The following is a 26,394-nucleotide window of genomic DNA, read 5'->3' as shown; positions in this document are numbered from 1 at the left end:
GGAGTCATGGGAACACTGAGTGACCTCCACAGCCAGTACTGAAAGGAGTCTTAATTCACTTGAAACTACTTTGGTAATTGGAATACATCTTTCTGCCAGTATAATTGAGGAGCTGATTAGTTAGACTTAGCACAGGTGTATTTCATTTAAAATTACTGTTAATGGCTCTCGGGTGCCCTTAGAAGGGATTAGAGTCCCATCAGAATGAAAAACATCAGCGATTTATTTTTGTTGATGGTCATTGTTTTTGTCTTCTTACAAAAAAACACATTCAGAGGGAAACGTGGGTTACCTGGGCTGTGGGTATTTTCAAAATAAGATTTGAAACGGTATGCTTCGCACTATCGTGGCCACGAGCTCCGTCCCCACCAGCAGCCTGGGGGCTGAAGAGGGGTGGTGGGCTCAGGCCCTGGTGGGCTCGGGGGGGTAGATGGAGGGTGTGCAGCGTGTCCCAGCACAGCATAGCTCGGAGCAGGAGACACGGGCTCCAACCAAGCTCCTATAGTCCAGATGTAACCATACGCTCACAGCATTGCTAGAAAACATGGGCATTCTCCACAAGCCGGTGAGATAGCTGCACGGTGGGAAGCCCCATGAGAAACCTTTTGGAGGGCAATTCACAAACCCAGGCGGAAGAAAGATAAGAAACCTGAGCTTGATCAATCTATACGGTGTTCCTCCAAATAAATTAACTGGTGTACAGAATACAACTGGTTCCTAGAATGAAACAAATGCTGTTTGCAAGGACCTCACAAGAAGATAACAAAGATTAGGGTTTCAGTGTGCCTGAGCTGGGAAGCTGAGCACCAAGTGCTGGAAACAGAGACTGTGAAAGCAGTGATGATTGTGAGTCCTGAATTAGCACAAACCAAGCAGGATGCTTGTCCACAGGGAAAATCCACCAAAAAAAGAAAAAACACCTAAACCCTGCATCTGGGCTTTCTGTTTCTTTTCTGTAATTATGACAAATTCTGCCTGCCTTGGTTGGGAAAAATGGTCATTCTGCACAGTGTGCTGCCTCCTCTGTCACAGGCTCTGCGTAAGGTATCTCCCCAGACCCTTCCTTGAGAAATAAATCTACAATGACTGCCATATGAGTGTTTCATCCAGCTTCCAGCCATGGTTTGTAACACCGTTTTGTTTTGGAACGAGTCCTTCTCTGCTCCCCCCCCGTCCCCCTGTAGTTCAGACGATGCAAAACAAACAGGCACAATTAATTTTACCTTCACAGCAACACAGAAACAAGTTGTACAAAGAGGTTCAGGTTCTGGCACCTCTGAAGCCTTTCCTTAATAATTTTTTCTCATCTTTGTTTAAATGATCCCGTGAAACATTTCCTGACTAAATGAACTGGAAAGCCCCATGTCCAGATATCTGTAAGTGCATCAGCATGAGAAACTCAGGTGAATGTTGTGGGTTTTTAGCCAATGCAATTAGCTTTGCTGAATAGTTTTTATCCAGAGGGAAAATCAAGAAAGGGTGTTTCTTTATCACAATGTCATTTGTGTGCATCTCTCATAGACAGATCATCTCAGTGCAGCAGGAACAAACACAGGTCTTCGCTTTTCACAATTTCTGAGGCACTCGTTCGGGTCAGCCGTCCCCTGCAGGATGCAGCACATTGGCGTAAAACAGTGGTAACACAAAACCCAGCACAGCACAGCTGGTGATGTAGGACAGCGCACCTCCTCGTAGCGCCGCCTCAGCCTTGGCTCGGTTTGGTGCCTTTGCCACCACCGCAGCATCTTCGTTATTGACACATACGAAAGGAAATGGTGGTTTCATCTGAATTACTGCATGGCAGGATCTCTGGCACGGCTTATTTCTGTCACTCACGTACATAACACAAAATAGCAGGGCTATCTTCCCTGTCAGCAGTAGATGGTTATTGCATGAACGTATTAGTCTTTTTAAGGGGAAGTTCACCCACACTGTGCAGAGATGGGTCAGTCTCTGTAGCAGCTGTATCATTACGGAGTCTGGGACGTTACAATGAAAAAACATCTTTTAGGCAGGCTGTTATTAGCTAAAGGTTAAAGCAAAGGCTTCTACCCCAAAGGGCTTAAACATCTCGTTTCAAATAATGAGCAACATTTTATTTTTTATACTCTTCCATTACCATGTCTCTTAAAAACACAAACCTCAAACCATTTTTGAGCAACAGACATATGCATTCAGACTGAATTTGGGCGTAGCATATATAAAGGAAGTCATTCCACTAAATTCAGAGGAACACCTTGCATAAATAAATAACTGGGGACTAAATAAAGGTATCAGGGCAGGTGTCCTCAACCGAATGCGTATTTAAGTAGGAGCAGAGTCTTAGAACTTTGACACCTTGTAGTTCTTCAGTGTCTCGAAAGCTGCTTATTTTCTTCTGTGCGCTAGCTGGTAACAGAGCTTCCGCTTCAAAGAAATCCATGTATATTTTTGCATTGACCATATGCCTGCCACTGTTGTTTAATACTGCATGGAATGTTTTAAAACTAAATTAATTTGGAAAAAATCATCTATGATGTGGTTAAATCCCAGCCCTGTCAACTGTTCACGCTGTGCACATGGAGTACTGGTAATGTCTAAGAGATCAATTTACAAGAACAAGCCACTCAGAAATGAAACCGAAACATCACTTTCAAGATGTACTGTATTCTGTGGAAATAATATGGAAAAAGTATCATCATTGTTGGCACAGTTAATGCTTCTCTGAGAGCACATTGATTAACATTAGAGTGCATCCTTGGCAAGGGATGGCATCCAAACCACCGGTCCAGACCTGAATTACCAGTGCTCCCTTAAACGAGAGGGGAGAGAGCATGGAAGGAGACCACATCATGGCACCCAACCGTTCTGCCCCTCATCAGGGTGCAAGTCCCGCTCCTTGCCCGCTGCACGCCGCGTCAGAAGGCAGCAGGGTGGGAAGCAGCATGTGTTATGGATGAGGAAAGGATCACCTGAGAGCAGGAGTCAGTTCATCAAAAGCCAGAGGTCATGTTGCCTCGGCGCTGCCAAGAGAAGGTTGCACCAGAACAAGTCAACAACTGCTCTGTGCACCCGCAACGGGGAAGAGCCTTCTCCCCCATGACTGGCGATTGCAAGGCGGATAGCATCCTGCAGCGCGCTGCGCCTTACACCTCGGGAGTCAGCCCTGGCAGCGGAGAACTCCCCTTCTTGGTACAGACACTGTAGTGACCTCATGGACAGCCTCTGCAAAGCCTAGGGACAATTTACTCTCAAAACCTGGCTATAAAATACATATCAATAAATCCTTACCCAATGCGTAGGTTGCTGTGCTAGCCATAGCTGTACGCAGGTTTTTTCCCCAATCAGAGCGGCAGCAGAGTGCCATGGCCTCTGCTCCCACATCAGCACCTGTAGCTAGTGCTGCTGTGCATCCACCTACTGCAGTGCAGCTCATGCTTTTTAATAAACTTTTTTCCTGTGTGTGTATTTATGCCGGAAGATTGGGAATGTAACTTATTTTTCTGTTTTTATACACTAGCCGTTTGACAGTACCTCCCACATAAGTGTTTTTTTTTTAAAAAAAAGAGACGGTTGTCTCCCATTCTTTGAGCTTTGTAGAGTTTGAATTGAAAACAAAATGGAAACTACAGCTCCCCTCCCCACGTAGGTTCCAGTTCAGTAAATAAGCAGTGTGTGGTGTCTCTAACCTGGAGCTGCCGAAGTAATCAAAGTGAAATTAGCCTCCCGGCTGCGGCTCCGTAGGGCTGCAAGCACGAGTGGCTCCACCAGCCTGCTACTGGCGACTGCAGAGCCACGTCCAGTTACAGCACGGTGCTCTTCTGGAGCTGTACCTCCCATCTCGTGGTAACTGAAGACTCAAAACACTTCTCATAGTACTACAAAGTAAGCGTAGCTCCAATTTATTGGACATGAGACAATGTAGCTAGACAACACCTTTACAAAAATACTTGAAAGCTATTATTTCAGATGTACAAATATATAGATGCAAGTTCCTCTTCACCAGAAAATACAGAAATCTTATACAAGTCTCTTTTAAAAAAAATAAAAACAATAGTAATAAACCGTTAACTATGTCCATCATGATCTTGAATGTTAAATACAGAGAAATACTAACATCAGTCCAAATATGTCTCACAGTTAAGGATTATTTGGCTTTCTACTGAATTTTCCATCGAGGATTACAAAGCGCTCCTGCGTTACACAGCCAAGTAATCCTTGGGAAAGAAGTGTGTTGAGGGCAGGGGAGGGAGGGGAGAGTAAACATCTTACAAATATGGGAACTGGGATGTAAAGTTTGTGTGGAATTCAGAAACTGCAAGAGATCGTGTACTGCAGGAGTCCCCAGCCAGGTTTTTAACCCTTAGGTTATGCTTTTCTCTATCATCTAGTTTTTCTTAAAATTAATGGCTGCCTTCAGGGAAGACTTGAAAGACACTTTAAGTGAAAATCTTCCTGAAGTAATATTTTCAAAATGTCAGAGGTTCGTTGGTGGTTTTTTAATGCCAGATGTATAGACCCTTGCTTTGTGAGCAGACAAATAGACACACGACCTGTATTATGAAGCTTGTGAAAGGACAGCGGTTTCTGTCTCCCAGTAAAATGCGAGCTGGCTGTAGCCATCACTATAAACTGCATACAACAGCAACCCCAATGCCGACACGTTTGGGTAAAATTGGTGTGAGAAGTGAATTGGCCAGTGCACAATATGATTATATTGCAGGCTGAGCTCTGGGATACATAACGTCCAGTTAAGTTTTTAAGTGAGCAGCCTCGTCACCCTCGGCTGGCCAACCCCTCATGCACGGTGAGGACAGTCCCAAAAGATGATCTTATCCGCTGCGCGTAAGGCCAGCACAACAGGCCCCAACCCACGGCCACCACACCCCCACTCCTCGGGCATTTCAAGTAACATGAAACTTGGCAGATTCTGCTCTCACATTTCTTCCGTTTAATAGTGTGCCAGTTCTAGCAAGCGTGTTGTGCTGTGGCCGCGGAAGATGCTGATGCGGAATGGCAAGATCCACACTTGACTGTTACAAGTGTTGCTGGGATCTAGGAAAATGATTGGGAACATATTAATTGCTCTACTGAAGTCTTCATCACTGGTTTGAAAGGGGAATAACCACGTTTCAGATACAACAGCTCCAAGTACAACAAAAGCACAACAAAAAGAAGGTTCCTACTTGTAACAGACTGCCACCCACGAGGCTGATGGTTCAGTCCCGTCACTGAACGTTTAAGTCACAATCCTTTTTCTGAGCTACAGGTGAAAACACATTCCTCTGAGAGTGCCTTTGATTCATGATGATGCATGACATGAATTATGATATTTTTATAAATGTGTTTACTCAAAGGACATACACTACGCTGTCCTCACACACACGATGGCTGGCTCAAGTTGGACGCAGGGGTGTTAGTGCAACAGCAGCTGCCTGTGTTTCCGTGTGTGTGCCTGCATATGTGTAATCTTAAACTAAGTATGTCAGCTGTGCGTGCTCGGTGTTCCTTAGCTGTCACAAAAGTTCTGTGTGAAACTTTTAGGTAGGTTTGGTAATAGCTGCAGTCTGCTGCCTTTTAATTACATGTGTCCAGTTTGGGGAATTTATAAAGTTTAGAGTTTTCAAAGATTATACAAGACACCCTTCCTGGGACCTTCCTTTTTTTTTGGAAACAAATTAGAGAGCCTACTAAATTTTAGTATACAATCAGCCTTATTCAGGCACTATATAATTTAATTGTATACTCCTCTGAAAAGATATCTGCTATTAAAACGGCACAGTGATTGCAGATCTCTGGGTGTTTCTCTTTTCAAGTACTCTAAGGAAAAGCATTTACACATCTTTCTGAATGCCCCCTGCCACGTATGTGTCTGGTTGGTGCTTTCCTTATTCACGCTCCATATAGCCGCAACAGACCTGTTGGAATAAATCAGGTTTCTGAACAGCGCTACGACGAGAACATAGTTCTCAACTAGAGGTACTGCAGATCAGAGTCTCAGACTGGACATAAACCAACAATACAGGGTATGAAGAGTTAACGCTTTTCTCTGGTTTATCTAGAATATGAAGAATAGGCACATGTGAAAACTGTACGGCTGAGATGGAATTAGCAACTCAGGGCAATGTTCATAAAAGCCTCACCTGTATAACACTAAGGTCTGTTACTGGTCCGCCCAGTTACTTCTGGCTTGATGGCAAAGATATTTAATATGCCCACTGGATACTTTTCATCCAGCCTAGGCCCTTGTCTGAAGGCACGCAGCTGTGGAGTTCACTGACGCAGAGCTCTGGATCCCTGGACATTATAGATTTCTTTTTCCTCAACACAGAGAAAAGAGATTGCAGTACTAAACTGGCTGGGTGGGTATTTAAATTGAGCTGTGGGAAAATGCAATAGAGTGAGACTATTTAAGTGACACTGTGAGAACTTCCTCACTGATACGCCTGAAAGCTAAATTGGTGGCACTATTGTACGTGTAGAGGTGAACGGGTAATTTAGGTGTTGCGGTCAGAAAAACATGATCTATGACTTGTGATGGTATTTTTACAATGAGTGCACCTCACGCTGGCAAGAAACGGAAATGTTGCCAATTTTAATTGATAAAATAGAATTAAATGAAAGCTCACCACTCCTTGATATCCTTTATATTCTGTAAATACCTTGTACAGAGCACTCTGGGCCCAACCCAGGAAAAAAATGCCTGAATGTTGAGAAAAAAAAATCCATCAAGGGAGCAGCACCGCTCATGGACTTGAAGTTATGCAACTGCTGCATTCGTTCCAACAGCACTGAAGGATTATTTTCTGAGGATTTTTTCTCTTTAAGGTAAACAGACAGCTTTTAAATTAATTAACTAACTTAGAACTCTCTTACTGCATGTTTCTGAACAAGCATCTGAAAAGCTACAGTACCATCCTGCATGCCAATAACATCAATCTAATAAATTAATAGCATTCATTGAAAAAAAAACCCTCATAAATTTTAAGATTTAAAAACCTAAAATATTACTTTTTTTTCCTTTTCATCTTCCAAGGGGGAAAAGAGAACAAAATTAAAAACAAACCCTCTGTTCAAGTTAGGTCATCATGACACAAAGCAGTACAACCCAATAAATCCAGCAATGCTGACAGTCGAGCCTGGCAGTATGCACATGGGCTTCTGAGCCATGGAAAGTTGGGAGGGCTCTGGCTATTGGCTCGGTGGCTGCAAGCTGACTTATCGGAAGGAAAGAAAGGTCAGCGTGCCACAAACGGCGCGTCAGGCAAGACACGTGCACTTGGAGTTGCACCACTGCAGGGGTGGAGTGCAGCCCCATCCCCTCCCGCTCTGGGGATAAACGAACCTTAAGCTGGTGCAGGTAGGAGAGTATGGGGAGGAAGGATCCCTACAGGTGTTACTGCTCATGCTACTGATATGTCAGTGATAACTGAGATAAACATTTGGTTTTAGATAGGAACATGGGAAAGCAGCTGACCCTCCCAATAAAGTTAATTGAGAGAGACGTATTGCTGTACTTTTAAAAGAAAAAAAGTACTAATGAAGCATTGACTAGTCAGAAAAAACCTGAACTCTCAGCTTCTCTACTGTAGCTATAACAAAAGAAAACAAAACTGCAGTGCAGCTGAAGGAACAGCTGGAGTTCAAAAATACCTAAGCTTCAGTTTATTATGCACACATACGACTAGACCATTCCAAAGTGCCATGGAATCGATTGAAAGTTTCTCAGACTACACTTCCCTCCATCACGGACTAGGTGTTAACAAAGCCACATTCCCCTTTCTCTAGAGGCTGGTCAAAACTGCTGATCCAGCTAAGATCTTTGAAAACACAAGCTGTTTGAGCTTTTGTATTTCTTCGAACACAGCCGGTACAACTGTGAAGCAACTTGGTATGAAAGAGCAGGACAGCTTGCCGGGGCTGGAGGTCGCCTCTTCTCTGCACTGCATTCTCACAGCTCTCCAAACCAGCCGGGCCGCCACAGCCAGGCTCTTCAACCTTCAAAACAGTCTTTAAAAACGATAAACGTGATGCCTCTACAAAGCTGCATCAACAGTAGAGCTCAAATGAACCGGTTCACTTGTTGGATTTGTTTGCTTCAAGTACCAGCAGAAGGCAATGCTAAAGGCCTTGGCTCAAAAACGCCTAAACTGTACAGAACAGGAGAGGCTGAGCTTCAGGCATAGCTTGCGTTATTTAGCTAAGAGGAAGAACGTTTAGTGATAGCTCAGACAAAAAGTTATGTCTGCAATCTGCAGAAGATGGCAAGCTTTCTAATTAGTACACCAGGTCTCATACCTTTAAAATGTAATCAGGCACATCGAAAATGTCAGAAAACAGATAAGTCAATCTGCCAAAACCTCTTATTTCTGGTATGCAAAATGCAACATCCAGCATTGCTATGCCTTGTTCAGTACATCTGAGGCACTACAAGCTTTTTTATTTAGGCCTATTTGTAAAGCTCAAGTCAAAAAAATACCTTAATCTTTAAACAAATATTAATGCAGAGAAATACAGACAACTAAAAAGCTCAACTCTAAAACCTCAAAGAAAAAACTCATTTGCCGATGGGTCTCTGGAGCTTGCCGTGGGGTTGAAAAAACACAGTACGTGAGATTTCAATAGGGAAGGAACCAATCGTGTGTTCTGATCACGGTTCACGGTGTCTGTGTAATCTGGAGCAAATGATGGTATCAAAATGGAGACTAAAGGCAATTTTATAAACTGGGCTCAAAGCTGGAAGTTCTCAGACTAAAACCTTTTTTTCTAACTTTGCACATTCAGGTAATGAATACGGGCCTTCTGAATTCATCTAGCAGCCACATTCAGCCAAACTTGTTCTGCCGTGTGTAGGGCATTTATCATGACCGTGAAGTTCTGGGAATTTTTTCTGAGAGTTACACATCTTTAAGAAATACAATTTGAAAATGTTTTTAACCTTTGTTATCTATTCCCAAAAGGCAGCTATTCTTCATTTTTCATTGTGCCTCTGAGACAAAAATAGAGCGTTTCAGACTAATCTGCCATATTTATGGGACACGGTGACATGGCAGCCACTTGGAACAAGTTTTAGGGATTGAGTAAAAGGCAGATGTAGGCTGATCTGGGGCATTCCTAAGGCAAGCACACCGCCTGCTCTGTTTTCTAATTTCAGAATTAGGGTATCAAGGAATAATTTTTAGTGTGAGACGTTTCTGTTAAGAGTTTAACCTAAACAGTAACACAGACAGTTTGTTTATCCAGTGGTAAATCACGTGGCAATGCTTTAAGTCCCAAACAATGCATGAAAATGTTGTTATGCAAAAGTGGAATGGTTGAAATGGACTTATTTTACTAAGCTCCAAAATTACTGAATGCAAACACAAAAAAAAAAAAAAATAAAGAAAACAAAACTTCAGTATGTAGAAATAAAGAATTTTGTGTTATTTATTAAAACATACTTGCATTAAGGATCACAGTTCAAAGTCAGACTGTATTGGATATGAAAGGACTTGCTTGTCTCTGGGCAGTTTGAAATGACGAACCCTGTCAAATAACACACAGGTCTGCTTATACCATTTCACCCAGGGCTGCATCTTTGCACCAACTCTAGTGGGCTTTGTACTACTCCGTGGGAATGGTAAAAACGTTTTTTTTTTTCCCCCAGTCGTAATGTAGCTTCTTCTTGATTGGCTTTAGGAAATTGTCAATAATAAGGATACCTTTAGGTCTACCTTTAGTTGCTAGTTGTCCGCATCCTTTTCAAGAATTGGGATGTAATTTTTATGAACGAGTGACATCATTTATACTTTTAATGAGGGGCACCCTGATTTAATTGGGGATACTGAACTTCTGTACAGTGAGTCCTTGTTCATGTGACACGGATACAAACTTGCACACCATCAATGGTACGCTGTCGCATGATGGGTGCATGCAACTTGTAACGGGGAAGAGCAAAAGCGTGTGGCCAGCAAGTCCCCAAGTAAGACTCACCATTTCCTACATTATAGAGATTTTTAGTATCATTTTTAGTGACTGGCAAAATTTGTTGTATTTTAACAGACTCATAAATTCTTCTTGGGCGTTATCCGATTCTCTGCTGTTTGAATAGATCAACAACTTACTGCCTTAAATGCATGAATTGCTTCAAATCCGTATCAAAGGAACAAACACCACCACGCTATAATTTTTCAGTCAAATATTTCATTTCCATGGTAAAACATGACATTCTTCTTCAATCTATAAAGCTAATTTAGTCCATTTCCTCTTTTGCAATTACCCCAGTTATAATGGCATGCCTTTAAAATATAAAATACGTAGCTCCACTAAATAGTACTGAACTGGGTCTGATGTGTATCAAAATGTTTGTAGTCATATTTTCCATTTCTTTCTGCATCTAATCTCGCTATAATTTGATGTCAATGGCTGTTTGAGTATTCAGCATTGGAATTCAAAACATCAAGATTAAGGGTTGTAGTCAGTGAAAACATCTCTATTTAAAGCTTCTGAAATACAGAAATCTACAGCTGATGTATTTAAGATTATAGCTAAGTGATTTACCTTTAGTAAGTGCTGAACTTTTAAGGAAAATAACACAAACCAAAACCAAGTAGGTTTGCATACACATTTCTTCTGGTGTAATATATGCTGAAATTTTCCTAAGCTTTCTAATTTTTGAAGGCGAGCAGCACGAGCACAGACAAGAATATGAATGTTTATTTGGTGGCTAGCACTTCAGTTACCCATGAAGGTAGTGCAGTGACATCTGCTTAATCCTGGACAGCTGACTTTGAAAGGATATTTCTGTGAGGCAGATTAGTTAATAAAGAGTGAAATATCCGTGAGAAAATGTGGGAAATATTTATTTCAATTCCTCCAAAATCTTGTATTACGCACATGCCCATATGTATCCATGCACACAATGTACTAAAGTAAAAAGTTTACACCATGTCATATCAGAAATTTGAGCGTGTGTAATATGTAAGAAAAATGTATAAGATAACTGTTCTTAGAAATCTGAAAACTCTATTCATTGTCATTCTTATGCATATCTAAAAAAGCAACCTAGCCAAGTTTACAAAACATTTCTTATGACTGTTGTGATTTTTGCAGTTAAGGAATCGGGAACTCACAATATGTACATCAAGCTTAAATGGCTTGTGTATGTTACAAGTATAAAGCAGTAGGCAGGGTAAGTATGACAAATATACTGAAGTCCCAACATTGCAAAATCTTGACCAAAATAAACAAACGAAAAAATAACCCAGAAATCATCTCTATGATAAGAGAAAAGACTTTCACTTTTTGTGAAAGAGAAGAGGTTTCACCATCCCTGCCAGAATCTTGGGTAGCTGGGCAGCAATCACCTCTGACATCATCTCGGGGAATTCAACACTCAGTACACGGGACTGGAGAAATGTGTTCAGACAGAAGAGATGGAGCTGTTTCACTAGCTGGATTTAATAAAATACAAACATGATAAATCAGGCTAACAGTAATGCAGCCAGATAAACATGCTGTCAATCACTTATCTCATACATCCATCAGCTGTCATCATTGTGTACCTTCCTCTGTCACGCCCTGAGTCAGTAATATGGGTATTTGTCATTCCCTATTAAAATATCCTCCCATGGCAAAATGTCATAAATATAGCTAAATGGTATGTTATATAAAAAAGTGCCACACTAGTATTATGAAGTGTTATCATCCTCACTCACGGCAGGCACCATGAACAATGGCAATTACTAAACAAGTACACAATCTTTCATTTTATCTTCATGTTCAACACATTGTCTCCATGCCTTGTTTACTATATGCTGTTCAAACACTGCTCTGAGGGAGAGCATTTACTATTGCCTTTTGAGTTTCTCCAAGGTTCTGATTATGATCATACCTAGGTATGCTGCAAACATTAAACTCCATAGGCCCTTGTCCCTTGAAAGCCACCGCTTAATATATGTGACTATTTTACCTCTTATCTTCTCTGAGAAGTTCCAATTTCATAGAAGCTTTTCTTTAAGACTTGTGACCTTTATGTTATCAAATATCATCCTATTTCTGCTGCTGTAGGCTTTAACAACACACAGTCTCTCCAGTGTGATCAGCTTTTCCTTGTATTTCCCATCACTTTACCAGCCTGAGCTGAAATAGGGCCTTGAAGAAAGATACTCCACAGACCAAACACCACCCATCACTTCGCTGGGGGCTTTGCAGCAAGCCTCAGTCACTCATTTCCACTAAGGCTATTTTACTTTACTGAAATTAAGAGACTGACTCTACAGCCCAGCACTCAAGAGAGTTTTCCTCTGGATGCTGTGACACTCAGATTGCAAATGATTACTACAGGTAAGGCAGGAAGACCTTTTATCCCAAGCAAGACTGATCCAAACAGGTTCCATGAGCCCAGGGCTACCATGAGTAGTACACTGGCCAGGACTTTGTTTTGCAAGTAAAAGGTGACTGACAGAACTCCAGGGAAGGGTTTATCACTGACAGTCCGCAGTGACAACTGCAGTCTGACTACCAGTAAATACTGAAAAGTTAAGCTCCATATCCTCTCTTCAGAATTTTGTGTCGTCTGCCTTCACCTGTAAGGCTGCTTTTGTACTAGTCTCATTCTCCTTTTGCTGGTATCTGAGATGATGTAATAGCTAAATGGTGAATGAGAGTCCTGTGGATAGCAGAAGCTGATGGAGAGGTTTGTGCAGTGGATCAAAAGACTCCAGACCACCTGGTGAACCACATAATAATCAATATTATCTCTTAACTCCCATAAATGGGATCCTCAGAGGGGTTATTTTTCCCCCATCAGAAGGGGGAATTAGTGACAATGAAAGGTTTTAGATGAGTAAATGAATTGATTAATGAACAATTAAAATAAAATATGGATTTGCTGAGTGCAGAATACAAACCTACAATGACCCCATCCCTCCCCGACTCCCTGCGAGCTCCTCACAACCAGCACTGAACTCACAAGCACTCTTCCTAAACTATCTTAGCACCACTTCCCCAGCGCTTGCTAAAACCGTCAGATATGGCCCTGTTCCTTTGCTTTTTGCCTCTCTTGCAGAGATACTTTATGTTATAGTGTAATATACACCAGCCATTATAGAACAATATTCATGTGGGCATGAAATGTTATTCCTCATTTTAATCATCATTTTAATGGATGTTAAGCCCATAGGATACACGCTGGGTTCTCAGAGATGTGGAAAGGATTCAGCTGCGTCTTTTAAGACACTTATGAATCTCTATGGTATGACCATTAGAGTTCTCAAAGATTATTCAGGTTCAAAATATAGACATAGACTGAAAAAATGGCATAGAATATACACATAAAAGTACTTGAATTAAGGTTGCAAAACCAATCTCGGTTGTCTTTCTCTAATTCTTAGTAGCCTGACTTTGGAACTTGAATTGCCTGTTCTTTGCATTATTTATTTTCATGAAGATGTATACACACACACACACACACACACTGCTCCCTACCAAAACCCATAACTGTAGTAGTTATGTTAGAGAAATAATGAAAAGAATAGTAGCATTCAAAAGCATGTTTCTCAAACACTTAAATCTTGTATACCATATAATATATGTACAATATATATTGATGCTGAATATATAGCCATCTATTCACACAAATATACACACTAAGGGAAAAATGTAGGGTCTTTTTCTTTTGTTTTATAGAAATATTGACTACCCACTTTCCATAAATTGCTTTAAGAAATACTAGTTCCTTCTTATATAAAAAGTAAAACACATTAACAATTAAACTTACATCATGCATGGAATCCATCAGTTTTGTAAGTTGATAGAAACGTTGTGAGTTTGCCACAACACCTTTCTGGCGCAAACCGATTGCCTTCACCAGTTCTCTAATGTAACTCGTTCTCATCTCATCAAATTGGCCTTGACTTCTTAGGCCTTCCAAAGGAACTAAAAAGACAGTAACACTTGCGTTGCAGTTATTCCGAAGGCAATGAGAGAAATCTAAAGTACAGGAACAATTTATAGTATTTCACGCTGTGCAGTGCAATTCATTAATATACGCCAGGTACTTCTTCCCATTTAACAGTTACTCCAGAAAGAGCGATACAATTGGTTAAAATGATGTATCAGCAACAATCAGTCGATTGTGCTAATTGCTGATGTCTAGACATAGACTTAAGCTTCAGCTACACCTGTCTGCTGAAAAGAAGATGGCCAAAGGAACCACCCCTGTCCTTGAGGAAAGATGTTACAGACTGGCTCATTTTCACACTGCTGAGGGGCAGCCCTCTTCGCAGCAAATTTATGTTAGAGAGATCTAGCTGGAGTGCTTCAAAATGGAGTCAAGGAATGAACTAATAACTCTTAAGTAGCATAGACAGCAAGTCATCCAGGGCTTTGAACAGCTTTTAGAGAAATTAGCAAGGAGGAACAAATGGTTGAACTCACTCTACTTTTAATGGTCACCCATGAGGACCAAAATGAGGACACGGAGAGAACACTGAGAAGTGAACCTGTTAGTGACAGCTAGTGATAAGACCGTATTTGATCACTGATAGTAAGTGTTGGTAGCACTGTAAGGAAACAGGTGTCAGCTCTAGACTCTACTTTCCTTGATATGGCAGTGTAATACACAAGTCTTACAATTCATGTCGTCAAAGGCAACTAAGAAATGAAAAACTGGAAGAAATGAAACTTGAAAAAATATTCCCATCTGGCAATCAAATTGAAATCCTTGCTTTGCTATAATAATCACACATTAAAACATGGTCTTGTTTCAATCATACTGTTTTTGAAAGAACTGATAAATTTCTTCCCCTTTCCTTTTTCTTGTGCCAATGACATTTCACACTGCAATGTCACATTTAACATTTCATATTCTGACAGCAAGCATGAGGGGAAGGATTCACCGCACCAAACTTTAGTCACTTTACAGTATAGGCATCTCCATCTGGGCTAGTTACCACAGCTTGCTGTAGCTTTAGTAGGAAAAATCAGGCAAGTCTTGAGCACAAGGCCTGTTCACTGTTTTAGAAATAGCTTTAGAAAGAGATGAATTATGTTGCAGAGATGCTTATTTTTCTCCATGGTCTCTAAATGAATGTCATGGGGAGGCTCTCACATACTTAAATAAATCACATGCTAGTTATCTAGGTACATCTAGTACATCTTCAGTCTGGTATCAGACCATGACTAGTATCAGGCCACAGCAGATTTCATTTGCATCTCTTTATAAAAAAGAATTGAAGCCTGGTTCATAATGACGTTGACTTATTCAACACCATAACACCAAACTTCCAGGTGATTTGTCACTTTCTGGAATTAAAATATAAATCTATGTGTGTGCTGACTCCCTGTACAATGCACTGTACTGGTAGATATTAGGAATTCTTAAAAGAGAAGCCACCAAAAAAGCAGATGGCTGCACAGGTGTTAGACCTAAACCCATTCCCTGAAAGAGAATTAGGTAGCAAACCCTGCACTGAGAGCACTGCTCTCCGTTTGGAAATCGTAAACCCTGTTCTGAAGTCAGTTGCCTGAGTCATGTCTGATTCCTCAGAATAAGGGAAAAAGGCACTTAGGGTAAACAGATTAAAATTAAGCGTCTCTCACCTCCATCCCAGAGAGAGGTAACGAAACAGAAGTTCAAACCTCTACTCTACCTAAGCAGAAGTCTCCTATTTTGTAGGAGACTGCCCAAGAGAAGAAATAATCCAGTTTCCCAAGGATGTCTCTTGCTCTGTGCCTCCTCACACAAGTGAATGTCTGGGGGAAGGAGGGAGACACACATACAGAAAACAGCAAGTTTAAAGACAAGTGTCTATGCACTGAGATGGCTATGGAAGTCAGGGTCTGACTCCTAACTGAAACAGAATTAAAACAAAAATAAAAATAGAGAATAGAAATTGTGAATGCTTCCACAGAAAGTATAGCACCATTATGTAATTATAGTCCAGTTTTTAGGGATGCCATGTTAGATTTCTTTTGGTAGCTGATGGAGATGAAATGCTGGACGAGGTAGACCTTTCATTTGACTCAGTACAACTTCTCAAGTCCAAACAGACAAAGGAGGCATCTGAAAGCATGCCTGTCACATCTGTGTCGAGGGTCTGAATGGAAGGGAAGAGTTCTTTTTTGTAGGGAACGCAATCTGCTTTGGAGTAATACAGGCAGGAACAGTCACAGTGGGGAAAAGTTATGTCATGGGAAAAGAAGAGCTTAATTTTCAAAGCCTGAAAGGTTCTGGGTATGTCTAATGGCAGAATTACCGACACCTATGAAATCTTTTTCATATAAAGTGAGATTCTGGTGGAATTTAGGGTTCTTTCAGGTTAGGGATGCTTTCTTTAACTTGCGTCTCTAAAACAGCAGTTAAGTCCTTCCACTTCCCTTGTGAATTAGGTTAAAAGATCTCTTCCAGCAATCCATGGCCTGTTTCCCAGAATTCTGCAAAGGCACAGTCACATTCCCATCTAATCACAAAAAGTTCCACTAAGCTATGTATTTGAGTGAAGAATTACAATGTCTTACGTGCACAAATGCAATTTAAACACAGGGAGCTCAAATGCTCCTTCTCCCTGAACATATGTAGAGAATGCGGATGCTTTTATTCAGTGGCAAGAACCCAGCCAAAATCTTATGCAACAAGATTCTGCAATTCCTCTAAATCAAAAGCCTGGAAAGTCCTAGACCAGAACTGAACTCGCTGTTTGCCTATTTCTCTCTTTTTTGGCATAGCTGTACTTTCTTAAATCATAGTCTCTCTGAACTATTCATAGTATTAGTTCCTAGATGTGGCCTGCACAAGATGGAACCCTATTTAGGACTTTTGGGGCACTACTACATCATCACATATTATATAGAGTAAATAAGGACCTGTAAAATGGAAACAATTGCAGAAAATAAAAACGTTGGTCCACTTCTTGCAAAGACTAATTCTGCTTTCAAGACAGCTTTAAAACTGTCACAAGTACAATATAAAGAAAACTTCTAAGCCACGGCAAACTCAATGGAAAAACTGTAGAATCAAAAATTATGTTAATAACTGAGGCTGGGGTTTCCATTCAGAATTAGAATGTATCAAGACAGACATTTAGTTACATATAATACAAATTACTGTTTCTTTGAAGTTATATAAAAAGTAACAAACAGTTCATCTAAATAACAAATCAAACAGAAGACAGAATGAGAGACTAAAAGTTCAGACTTGATCTACTGTTAGTATATGAAAGCTTGAAATGGCCATACTTTCACATTTGAAGAGGATTAAGATGAATACCGTGACTAAAATAAAAGTAGTCTTAAAAAACACTTTATAGCAACAATGAGGTTATATGGTTTTTTGAAAATAGTTTTGTGGAATTATATTTATACAGTACCAATCGTTTACTAAATGTCTCAGCAACAACGGTTAGGTGTGTTCGTTTTCCCAAAGATCTGACAAATTGTTTTTTCCTATAAGACAATAAGTGCAGGAGAGAACAAAAAGCAAAAGTCATCAGCACAGGTAGAAACACTTTCTTTTTTCTTTTAAACAAATTTCTTGCACATATATCAACATATCTTAAAATTAGTTCCTGAGGGAAATGCATTAGACAAAGAATGGTAGCTTGATGAATACTGTTAAACTGATGTACTCATCAATGAGAGAGATTGGACAAATGCAATGTTTTTTTTGAATTTCATTTGAGTTTTGTGGGACTGAAATGGAGAGCTAGAATATCCCAAACGTATCTAAATGTCACTGAAATTTAAAACTTCCCTCTAACAGTCAGGCAAACAAGGGAGTTCATTTTGTGATGAAGGTGGAAAGCATTTAAAATAGCAATACATTCAAATTCCAACACAGCAACTGGAGTTATATCAGAGAGGGATTTTTGTCCACATTATTTTTACTGCTTTAGCAGAGAGGATGTTATTTTGCTAATATTTTATTAATTTTTTATGTTCATATGAGCTAAATTTAACCTTTACTGCTTATGCTATGCTGAGGCCAATTTTTTTTAAGCATGAGCTTACGCAAACACTACCCAAGTACAGCTTAAGAGGGAATAAATTTTAGTTCCTTATATTTTACTGAAACTTTGTACAACCAACAAGCAGGTTATGCAGGATTTGCACATCTCTGACTCCATAAGTATGTAGAAAACCAAACTTCAACATTCTTCTATTATATTTCTCGGAGATGCTTATTCTCATTTCTCATAGCACCTGTACCATTTTAAAACTTTCTATTTATGGATTCATAATTAATAATTATGGCCTCAGCAGATATACATTTTAGTATTTTAGAAAAGGTTTTGGAAGATAATTTCATCAACTACCTCATTTCCCATTTAAAGTGGAATGCAGCTGTATGCTGGATTCTTTAAAAGATGTGTATGAATAGAAGTGACCACAGATTTTGTTCTAGAGAAACAAACCAAAGAAGAACATTTCCATTTGTTTATATCTGTGCTAAACTTGACCTATTTATAACTACAAGAAGTTGAATAAATGTTAGTATTGTTTGCCAAGTCCACCTCCCTAATTCTTTTCAGTAAGCATGCTTTAAGTTCTTGGCCAGGATAAAGCCCTCACTCCTGTCAATTTATTAAATATTTTTAATATATTTCTAATGCTTGTGAGGGGTTTTTTTTATCTTTGTAGAGTTATTTAAGCTGAAGAACTTCCAGGCAGAAATACTGCACACTTGATTTGAAAATGTGTAATACAGTATAGCTATCATTCAAAAGGGATCCAACCTTTCCCCAGTGCCTTTACACAGAATAATACCAACAATGAATCACAAATTACTTGTTCCTTATAAACACTAGAAAAAATATTTTTAGTCTTGGAATACTAACATTCCTCCTAAAGAAGTTTCCAGTTGTTAAGCCAGATAGCTTAAAAATGGTCAAGTTAAACAACATGGTTCAAAACTCTTTTACTAGTGACATGTTACAAAGAAATAAAAGAACCTACTTGTGTTGAGAAGTAACAGCGCTTTCATACATAGGAACTCTTCTTGGCTAACTTGAAGTCTGACAAATTCCTGTGGGAGTTGCCACATGGACAGACACAGGGAATAGAACGATGATTCTTTCATCCTCTGTCTTACACCCAGAAAAGGTAAAAAAAAATTAAAAAACATGAAAATAAAGAAAAGGAACAGCTCCGGTACTAATTGCTTGAAGGAAGTGCCTTGTTAGCAGTTTAATTACCACATTACAGAAATTAAATAAAGAGATTATAAATTTAAACAAAAGGTTTATATAATGATAAAGAGGTTATAATTCTAAAAAGAGGTTTATATAATTTTATAAAGGTTATAAATTATAAACAATTTTCTGACTTTTTTGTATCTACACTAGTTTTTTAATCATAATGAATGTGCTGTTATTTTCCATATTTAATCTGTACTGCTGCCCAGAAAAAAAACCTTGGAAACTACCAAAGCTGAATGCTAACCACCAAAGAAGGCTTTCTATTAATTAAAAACACCCTAATAATTAATGTGAAGTACTTTCTTTTAGAGGTTGATAGATTTTTACATTCTCCAAAAAGATTTCAAAGCATAAAATTGAAGATAAACCTGAAAGTTTATATAAAACTTATTCTTACATTTTGCAAAAATGTCTCCATCAAAACGCTTTGTTGGAAGTCTAACACTGTACTGCTAACAGCAACAATATGATTTTGTAGAATTTCATGCCATTAAAGAAACAGTTAAAATATTAAATGTAAATATATACAAAAAGTATTTAAGTGCACTTAGACATTAATACAGCCTTATCTAAACTCCTGAAGAAATAAATAGGACAAATCACACAAGGAAATATATAAAACTGTTTGGTTTTTTGCAGCACTTAAATCCTACTTTTCTGTTTGAGATTTTGGTATACTGGGCATATATTATTGTATATATTTATTGCAACAATATAATTTCAAAGTTTGTAAACTAAACTGAATTCATTGTACATTAACCTGAAGATCCAGTAAGATGGGCTCATTTTACAAAGCTGCATTCCAATCTAGAAGTATTAGATACAACAACGACAAGATTAAATTTTGTCAGTACCCCTTACGAAGTTCAGATCAGTGTTCCCCCTCTACTCAGCCCTAGTGAGACCACATTTAGAGCACTGTGTCCAGTTTTGGCCCCCCCCAGTTCAAGAAGAACGCAGAACTGCTTGAGCAAGTCCAGCAGAGAGCTACCAAGATCAGGGGACTGGAGCATCTCCCTTCTGAAGAAAGGTTGAGAGACCTGGGTTTGTTCAGCCTGGAGAAGAGAAGACTGATGGGGGGATTTCATCAATATCTATAAATACCTAAAGGGTGTGTGTCAGGATGATGGGACTAGGCTCTTTTCAATAGTGCCCCATGACAGGACAAGGGGCAATGGGCACAAGTTGGAACACAGGAGGTTCCAGCTAAACATGAGAAAAAACTCCTTTCCTGTGAGGGTGCCAGAGCAGGGGCACAGGCTGCCCAGGGAGGCTGTGGGGTCCCTTCCCTGGAGACATTCAAACCCACCTGGATGCGTTCCTGTGCCCCCTGCTCTGGGTGTCCCTGCTCAAGCAGGGGAGTCAGACAAGATGATCTCTAGAGGTCCTTTCCAACCCCCACCATTCTGTGATTCTGTGATTCTGTGTTCCAACCCCACTGCAGATAGTACTGTCAATAATGAAAACAGAAGATATTTTGCATGAATAAAAGACTTCTCTCAACGCACTGAGTTTCTTTCTTCTTATTTAAAGTGTTATTTTATATTAAATGAAATTATTTCAGCTTTCACAGAATCATACCCACAAGGATCAAGTCCAACTCCTGTCCCTGCACAGGACAACCCCAAAATTCACACCATATCTCAGAGGGTGTCATCCAAGTGCTTCTTGAATATTGTCAGCTTGGTGCTGTGACTACCTCCCTGGGGAGCCTGTTCCAGTGCTCCACCACCCTCTGGGGGAAGAACCTTCTCCTAATATCCAACCTAAACCTACCCCGGCACATCTTCCTGCCATTCCCTTGGGTCCTGTCATTGGTCACCAGAGAGAAGAGATCAGAGCCTGCCCCTCCTTCTACCCTTGTGAGGAAGCTGTAGACTACAATGAGGTCTCCCCTCAGTCTCCTCTTCTCTAGGATGAACAAACCAAGTGACTTTAGCTGCTCCTCATACGACTCACCTCTAAACCCTTCACCAACTTCGTGGCCCTCCTCTGGACGCTCTCTTGTAGCTTGATATCCTTAATGTACTGTGCTGCCCAAAACTGCACACAGCACTCAAGGTGATGCTGCACCAGCACAGAGCAGAGTGGGACAATCCCCTCCCTCGGCCAGCTGCAATGCAGGGCTCGATGCACCCCGGGGCACGGTTGGCCCTCTTGGCTGCCAGGGCACACTGTTGGCTCATGTTCAACTTGCCATCGACCAGAACCTCCAGGTTCCTCTCTGGGGAGCTGCTCTCCAGCCTCTTGTTCCCCAGTCTGTATGTACATCCAGGGTTGCCATGCCCCAGGTGTAAAATCAGCTTTGTTCTGCATCTGGTATCTTGCACCAGCTCTTCAATGACTTAAACACAGACATTTAATCTGTTAGATCTAAATGGAGTAGCTACTTCTATAGCTACTTCAAATCTCCCATCCTATTCCTTTCTGGTAGTCCTATTCCTAAGTGCTAGCTATGAAGGGTGACAGCAGCTTTCAGGATATGCTTAAATGCTGTTCTTAGTCATATTTTCAGACACTGCAAAGTATAAGTAACAGCTAATCCTCGTAGGGTTTTAATAATAATTCATGAAATCATTGTCAAATTAACACTTCTTGGTCTGAAACTGATGCTACCACACAAATCATTCCCAAGGAGCTCTACAACTCGGTTCACTAAGTGACAAACTGGCTGTGAAACAATCTTTGGATTGTGGTTTTATGGTCATTTAGAAACAACTCAAGTGTGTGCTGTCCCTGCAGAAGGAATTTCCATTACCTCTTTCCACCTCTAAGTGTGCACTCCTGCTATTCTGGCATCAGTGCCTGCACGTCCATGCAGTGACTCAGACCAGGGATCACCTCCAGCTGCTAATTAATGGCTTTTTTCTGGGGTATTTCTCAAGCATTTCATTTCCTTATCTGTTTGACAGTGCAGTCAGATAGTGTTTGATCCAGCTTTAGTGAAATCATGGGGATGCATGACCAGGGCAGGGAGGCAGGTAGAGTTGACATTTTGGGCTTTGTTCACCACTTACCTTTTCTTAAAGTGATCATGAAAGTACAATCTTAGACATCATTGCAGACAAGGAAGTTGCTTACAGTTTACTGATCTAAAAGCTGACTTATTTCCCAATAAATAGTTGCAGCTATGATTGAGTGTGCCAGTTACTTTTCATGTCTCTTTATTTATCATGTTTCTAATGTGACCCTGATGAGATGTTCTACAACCAGGAGAAGGGTATGTTGGCTGTCCACCTCTTTCTCAATGTAGATGGTCTTGAGCTGCAAACAAGAGGCTGTCACTGAGGGATTATAATCAGTGTTCATAAATCTCAACCCTATTCTTGAAGGAAGTCTTCCTCACAAGGTGGCAGCAGTGGTCCACATACAGGGTAATACCCCAAGACATGGCATTACCGCCTAAAGCCATCTCACACTGTGTTTCTTCTGAATGTAACCAAGAGATATATCACAGACTATGCTGGGACAGAACACAGGCTCGTCGCTTCAAGGTATTTCAATTTGTAGAGCATAATTAATACACATGGCAGAGTAAAGAATTCATTACTCTAAAACCTCACAGTGATTTCCAGACATCTGGAAGAGAAAAGGCCAGGAGCTACAGGGACAGCTCCACTGAATATTTTCTATAAAAAACTTCACTGGCAAGAACCTGCATGTCTATAGGTTTTAAATTCAGGTGCCTAGAACTTCTGCAAATCCATCTCGTAAAGAGATACGTCTTGCAAGAGAACCTATTTAACTTTCATCTCACTTCATAGTAGTTCTTTCAGGATTTGGAGAAAAAAATAACTAAGAAAAATGTATTAAGGAAAAATAAATAGGGAGATTAAATAATGTTTTACTGTTCCTGGAAACCTCCCATGTATTACAACCAAAGTATCTATAATATTAATCTGCAGAGCTGAAAAACTAACAAAGACTGAAATTAAGATTATCTGAATTCATCAGCATAGTGAAGGAAAACCTAAGTCAACAATTGCTCCTCCAAACAGAAAAAAGAGGTCTCACATATTTTATCCTTGATTTTAAAATTCCTTCTTGCTAAATTATTTCAATTTCCTAACGATAAATGTACTTTAGAAAAGCAGAATTTTGTCAGAATGTGTCAAAACCCAAGTATTTTAGACTATATACAAACTATTTGCAAAAACCACCCAAATAACAAGGACCAGTGAAAATCCCACTTAGTTTCTTTTGTTAAAAATTAACTCCTGGCTTATTCAGATGAATTCATGTAAATCTTCTGACAGCATAATTCTTTCTTTTTTTTTTTAATTTATTTTTCTCTTGGATAATTAAAATATTATTTGAACTCCTTTCGTTTGCTCATGTCAACAGAATATTTGGGATTCCCACAAAACCCTTCCCGAAGTTACTGAACCTTAATATGATGAGAGAAATTTCCTCTGCTGTTAATTTTGAAACAGAACAAGTAATGAATGAAACCTTGGCCTCAATGAAGTCACTTTCTCATTGACACAAGTAAGTTCAAGACGTCATTCATATTATGAAACAGCAGAGTCTACTTACTCATTTAGAATCAGATCTGGTGCAAAATATAACATCTGACCACTGACGTGTTTGTATGATCTCCATCCCATTGCAAAAACCATCAGACTCATCCAGGAATACTGGATGAGGGTTATCTGATCATCAATATGTAAATTCCGAAATCCTGAAATGAAAAGTTAGAAGACTATAATTCTCATGTAGATAACAATTGAGTAGGTGTTCTGAGATTACGACTTTGAGCTATATTACTGAGAACACCTAGAAAGACAAGTGCTTTTGGGGATGTAGCCCTCAGAAGTTTGTGAAGTCTGTACAATAACTGGCTATCTCACTTCTGATAGTTAACCCCTTGTCTTTTTGTTCCAATCCAATATTTTGAAATGATCAAACCAAAATTATCTTTAGCAGTCAGAAGTGACTATTTCAGGAAATAGGAATGCATCTTGTTTCCCTTTGGTAAAAATACAACAGTTTGTAACATGATCATTGTAACCGTTATTTAATACAGATAGCTTGGACTTCAGTGTTCTTAACAAGAGATACAGCTGTAATACAATAAACATCCACATATTAATATCTTTCTTGCATTTAACTAAAGAGAAGAGTATTCAGTTGTGTGTTTGCCTTTGATAACTGTTGCTCCTTTGATAACTTTAAAAAAATGCTACGGAGTATCTCAATCAATCCAACAGCTTCCTGCCACTGAAAGCAGTGGTCCTGTTCTTCATTACCTGGTCCCGCTACCTCCTTGAAGCAAGCTCTGGCATTCATGCCACCCCTCAGTGAACTGATTCAGCTCATGAAGCCACCAGAAAACTACAGAAGGTAAGAAAAAAATATTTGTTTTCTTCTCACTTAATGAGATGAATCAGTTCAACCAAGAGGTCTGACAAGTGCAAGCTGCAATGGGGAAGAGCAGTGATATGGACTACCCTTTTCTGCAGCAGTGAAGTGTCAAATTGGGCTCAGTCATATGAAACCGTATTTCCAGGCTTTCTGGTCAATATATTGATTTTTATATATCCCAGGATCAGGCTCCTATGACCATACAGCACATGTACATACATAACAGGGATTTTTTTGGAACGCAGTCTTGGATCTTCATAAATTCAGTTACTTCTTATTACCAGTCTATTTTTGAGCTGCTCAGTCCTAACTGGTGCTATTTATTACAATTTTTCTCTGTTGCTTACAAAAATTCACTGTAATAAGAATAAAAAATATGAAGAAATATCAACATTTTTTCATACCAAAACAATTAATAATAGAGTAGGAGGGGTTAGGGTGGAAAAGCTGCTCTAATGATCACATACAGGAACTCTCAGGTCTTCTGTTGTTTTTTGGAGTGAGTCTAAATATTTAGATGCATTCCTTTAAGAGCGCCCTCCTATTAAAATTGATGCATATGTTATCTGATGAAGTGGAAGGTTAATAATTTTAGAATTTGTTAAGAACTAATTAACAGGCAGACAATAATATTCTCTTTTGACTACTCATCCTATGACATATTTGCTTAACTACAATTCACTACATATAAGAAGTGCTGTTACCTGGTAGCAATTTAGACCACTTGACTACACAAAGAAGTTGCCTCTCACAAAGTTGATTTAGACTGGTCAGCAAGGAACTTGGTGTTTCAGGTTTTGTATTGTCATAACCAGCATAGACAACTTCTGGCTCAATACCTCGTAGAACACTTATCATTGGGGGAATAAACTGTATTTCTTGATTTGGAGAAAAGGACAGCCTTTGGGTTAGAGACTGGCTTTCATCTTGAAGGGTTGTTGGCTGCTGGAGTGCAACATCTAATGTTCTCACAACCTTAATTTTGTTAAACTTTTTAAATTTTCGACCTGAAAAAGAAAATTGTTGATCTGTTAAAAAGAATTAACTAGAAACATTAATATTTTCCACCAGTGCTGGATTACGCTTTTAATCTATACATGGAAACTAGAACTGTCTTCTGAATAAGTTTTCTATTTTTGACTATTTGTATAATTAAGAAATAATCATGGAAAATTCTTAAGAGTTTCTCCCTCCATAACCTCCTCCCTTCGCTAAGAGATGAATGGCACCCACCCATTAAAATTATTGCCATGAATTCTAGGTTACAGTAACCTCATAAAATGTTTTCTGGTTCAGTTCCCACTGTTCTATCATATGCCGACAGCTGGGCCAGCTGGCTCTACAATCCAGTTTCTATTCAATGTTAATTAAGGATACTGTTTCTTTTTTCTCCCTAATATTCAGAAACAAAAATGCTAGTAATTAATTACTGCACACAGAAATTCCTTTCCTCCAGTCCTGCAAAGGCATTTCAATCTCATGGCTAAATTCTGTTTTGATGATCCGTACTGTAATATTTTCTGTTTACCAGAAGAAAACAGAATTCAGGGGATGAGTGAAAAGCCAACAAATACTGTAAAACCACGTGTCAACACTTACAAAACTCTTCCCTTTCTAGAGAATAATTTCTCTTTCTCAGTATTTGCAATTCTTATTTCCATACTGCAGTGGTTTGAAGAACACCGACTAAAAAGAAAATTAATAGTTGAACTGCCTTCCTAAAATAAGCACAGATACTACATCTTGTATGCAAACACATGGAGCTCTAGGTAGCAACTCTTCAAATTTCTTTCATGGAAACAGTCTGGAGGTGCACCATATAGACACAGAAAACCAAACCTTCAGAGATTGAAAGACAATAGCCCTTAGTAACATC

General features: G+C 39.5%; 1 protein-coding gene across 6 annotated transcripts in view; it reads right to left on the bottom strand.

The window, feature by feature from the left end:
* Window positions 1–9,377: 9,377 nt before the first annotated feature.
* Window positions 9,378–26,394, bottom strand: part of PGR (progesterone receptor) — a 42,451-nt gene continuing 25,434 nt past the window's right edge. For 2 of the 6 annotated variants that reach the window (XM_064441317.1, XM_064441322.1), the window contains 5 exons: window positions 25,223–25,525; window positions 23,691–23,835; window positions 18,913–19,043; window positions 13,739–13,896; window positions 9,378–11,411 (listed from right to left, as the gene is read on the bottom strand). In XM_064441317.1, the coding sequence (XP_064297387.1) occupies window positions 11,256–11,411; window positions 13,739–13,896; window positions 18,913–19,043; window positions 23,691–23,835; window positions 25,223–25,525 (893 nt within the window). In that variant the 3' untranslated portion in view covers window positions 9,378–11,255. The other 4 variants (XM_064441318.1, XM_064441319.1, XM_064441320.1 and 1 more) reach the window with 4 other exon arrangements.

This window comes from Phalacrocorax carbo, chromosome 1 (genome assembly GCF_963921805.1).
Source record: "Phalacrocorax carbo chromosome 1, bPhaCar2.1, whole genome shotgun sequence".
NCBI lineage: Eukaryota > Metazoa > Chordata > Aves > Suliformes > Phalacrocoracidae > Phalacrocorax > Phalacrocorax carbo.
Note: the sequence above shows the minus strand (reverse complement) of the source record. Positions and strands in the feature narration are given on the sequence as shown.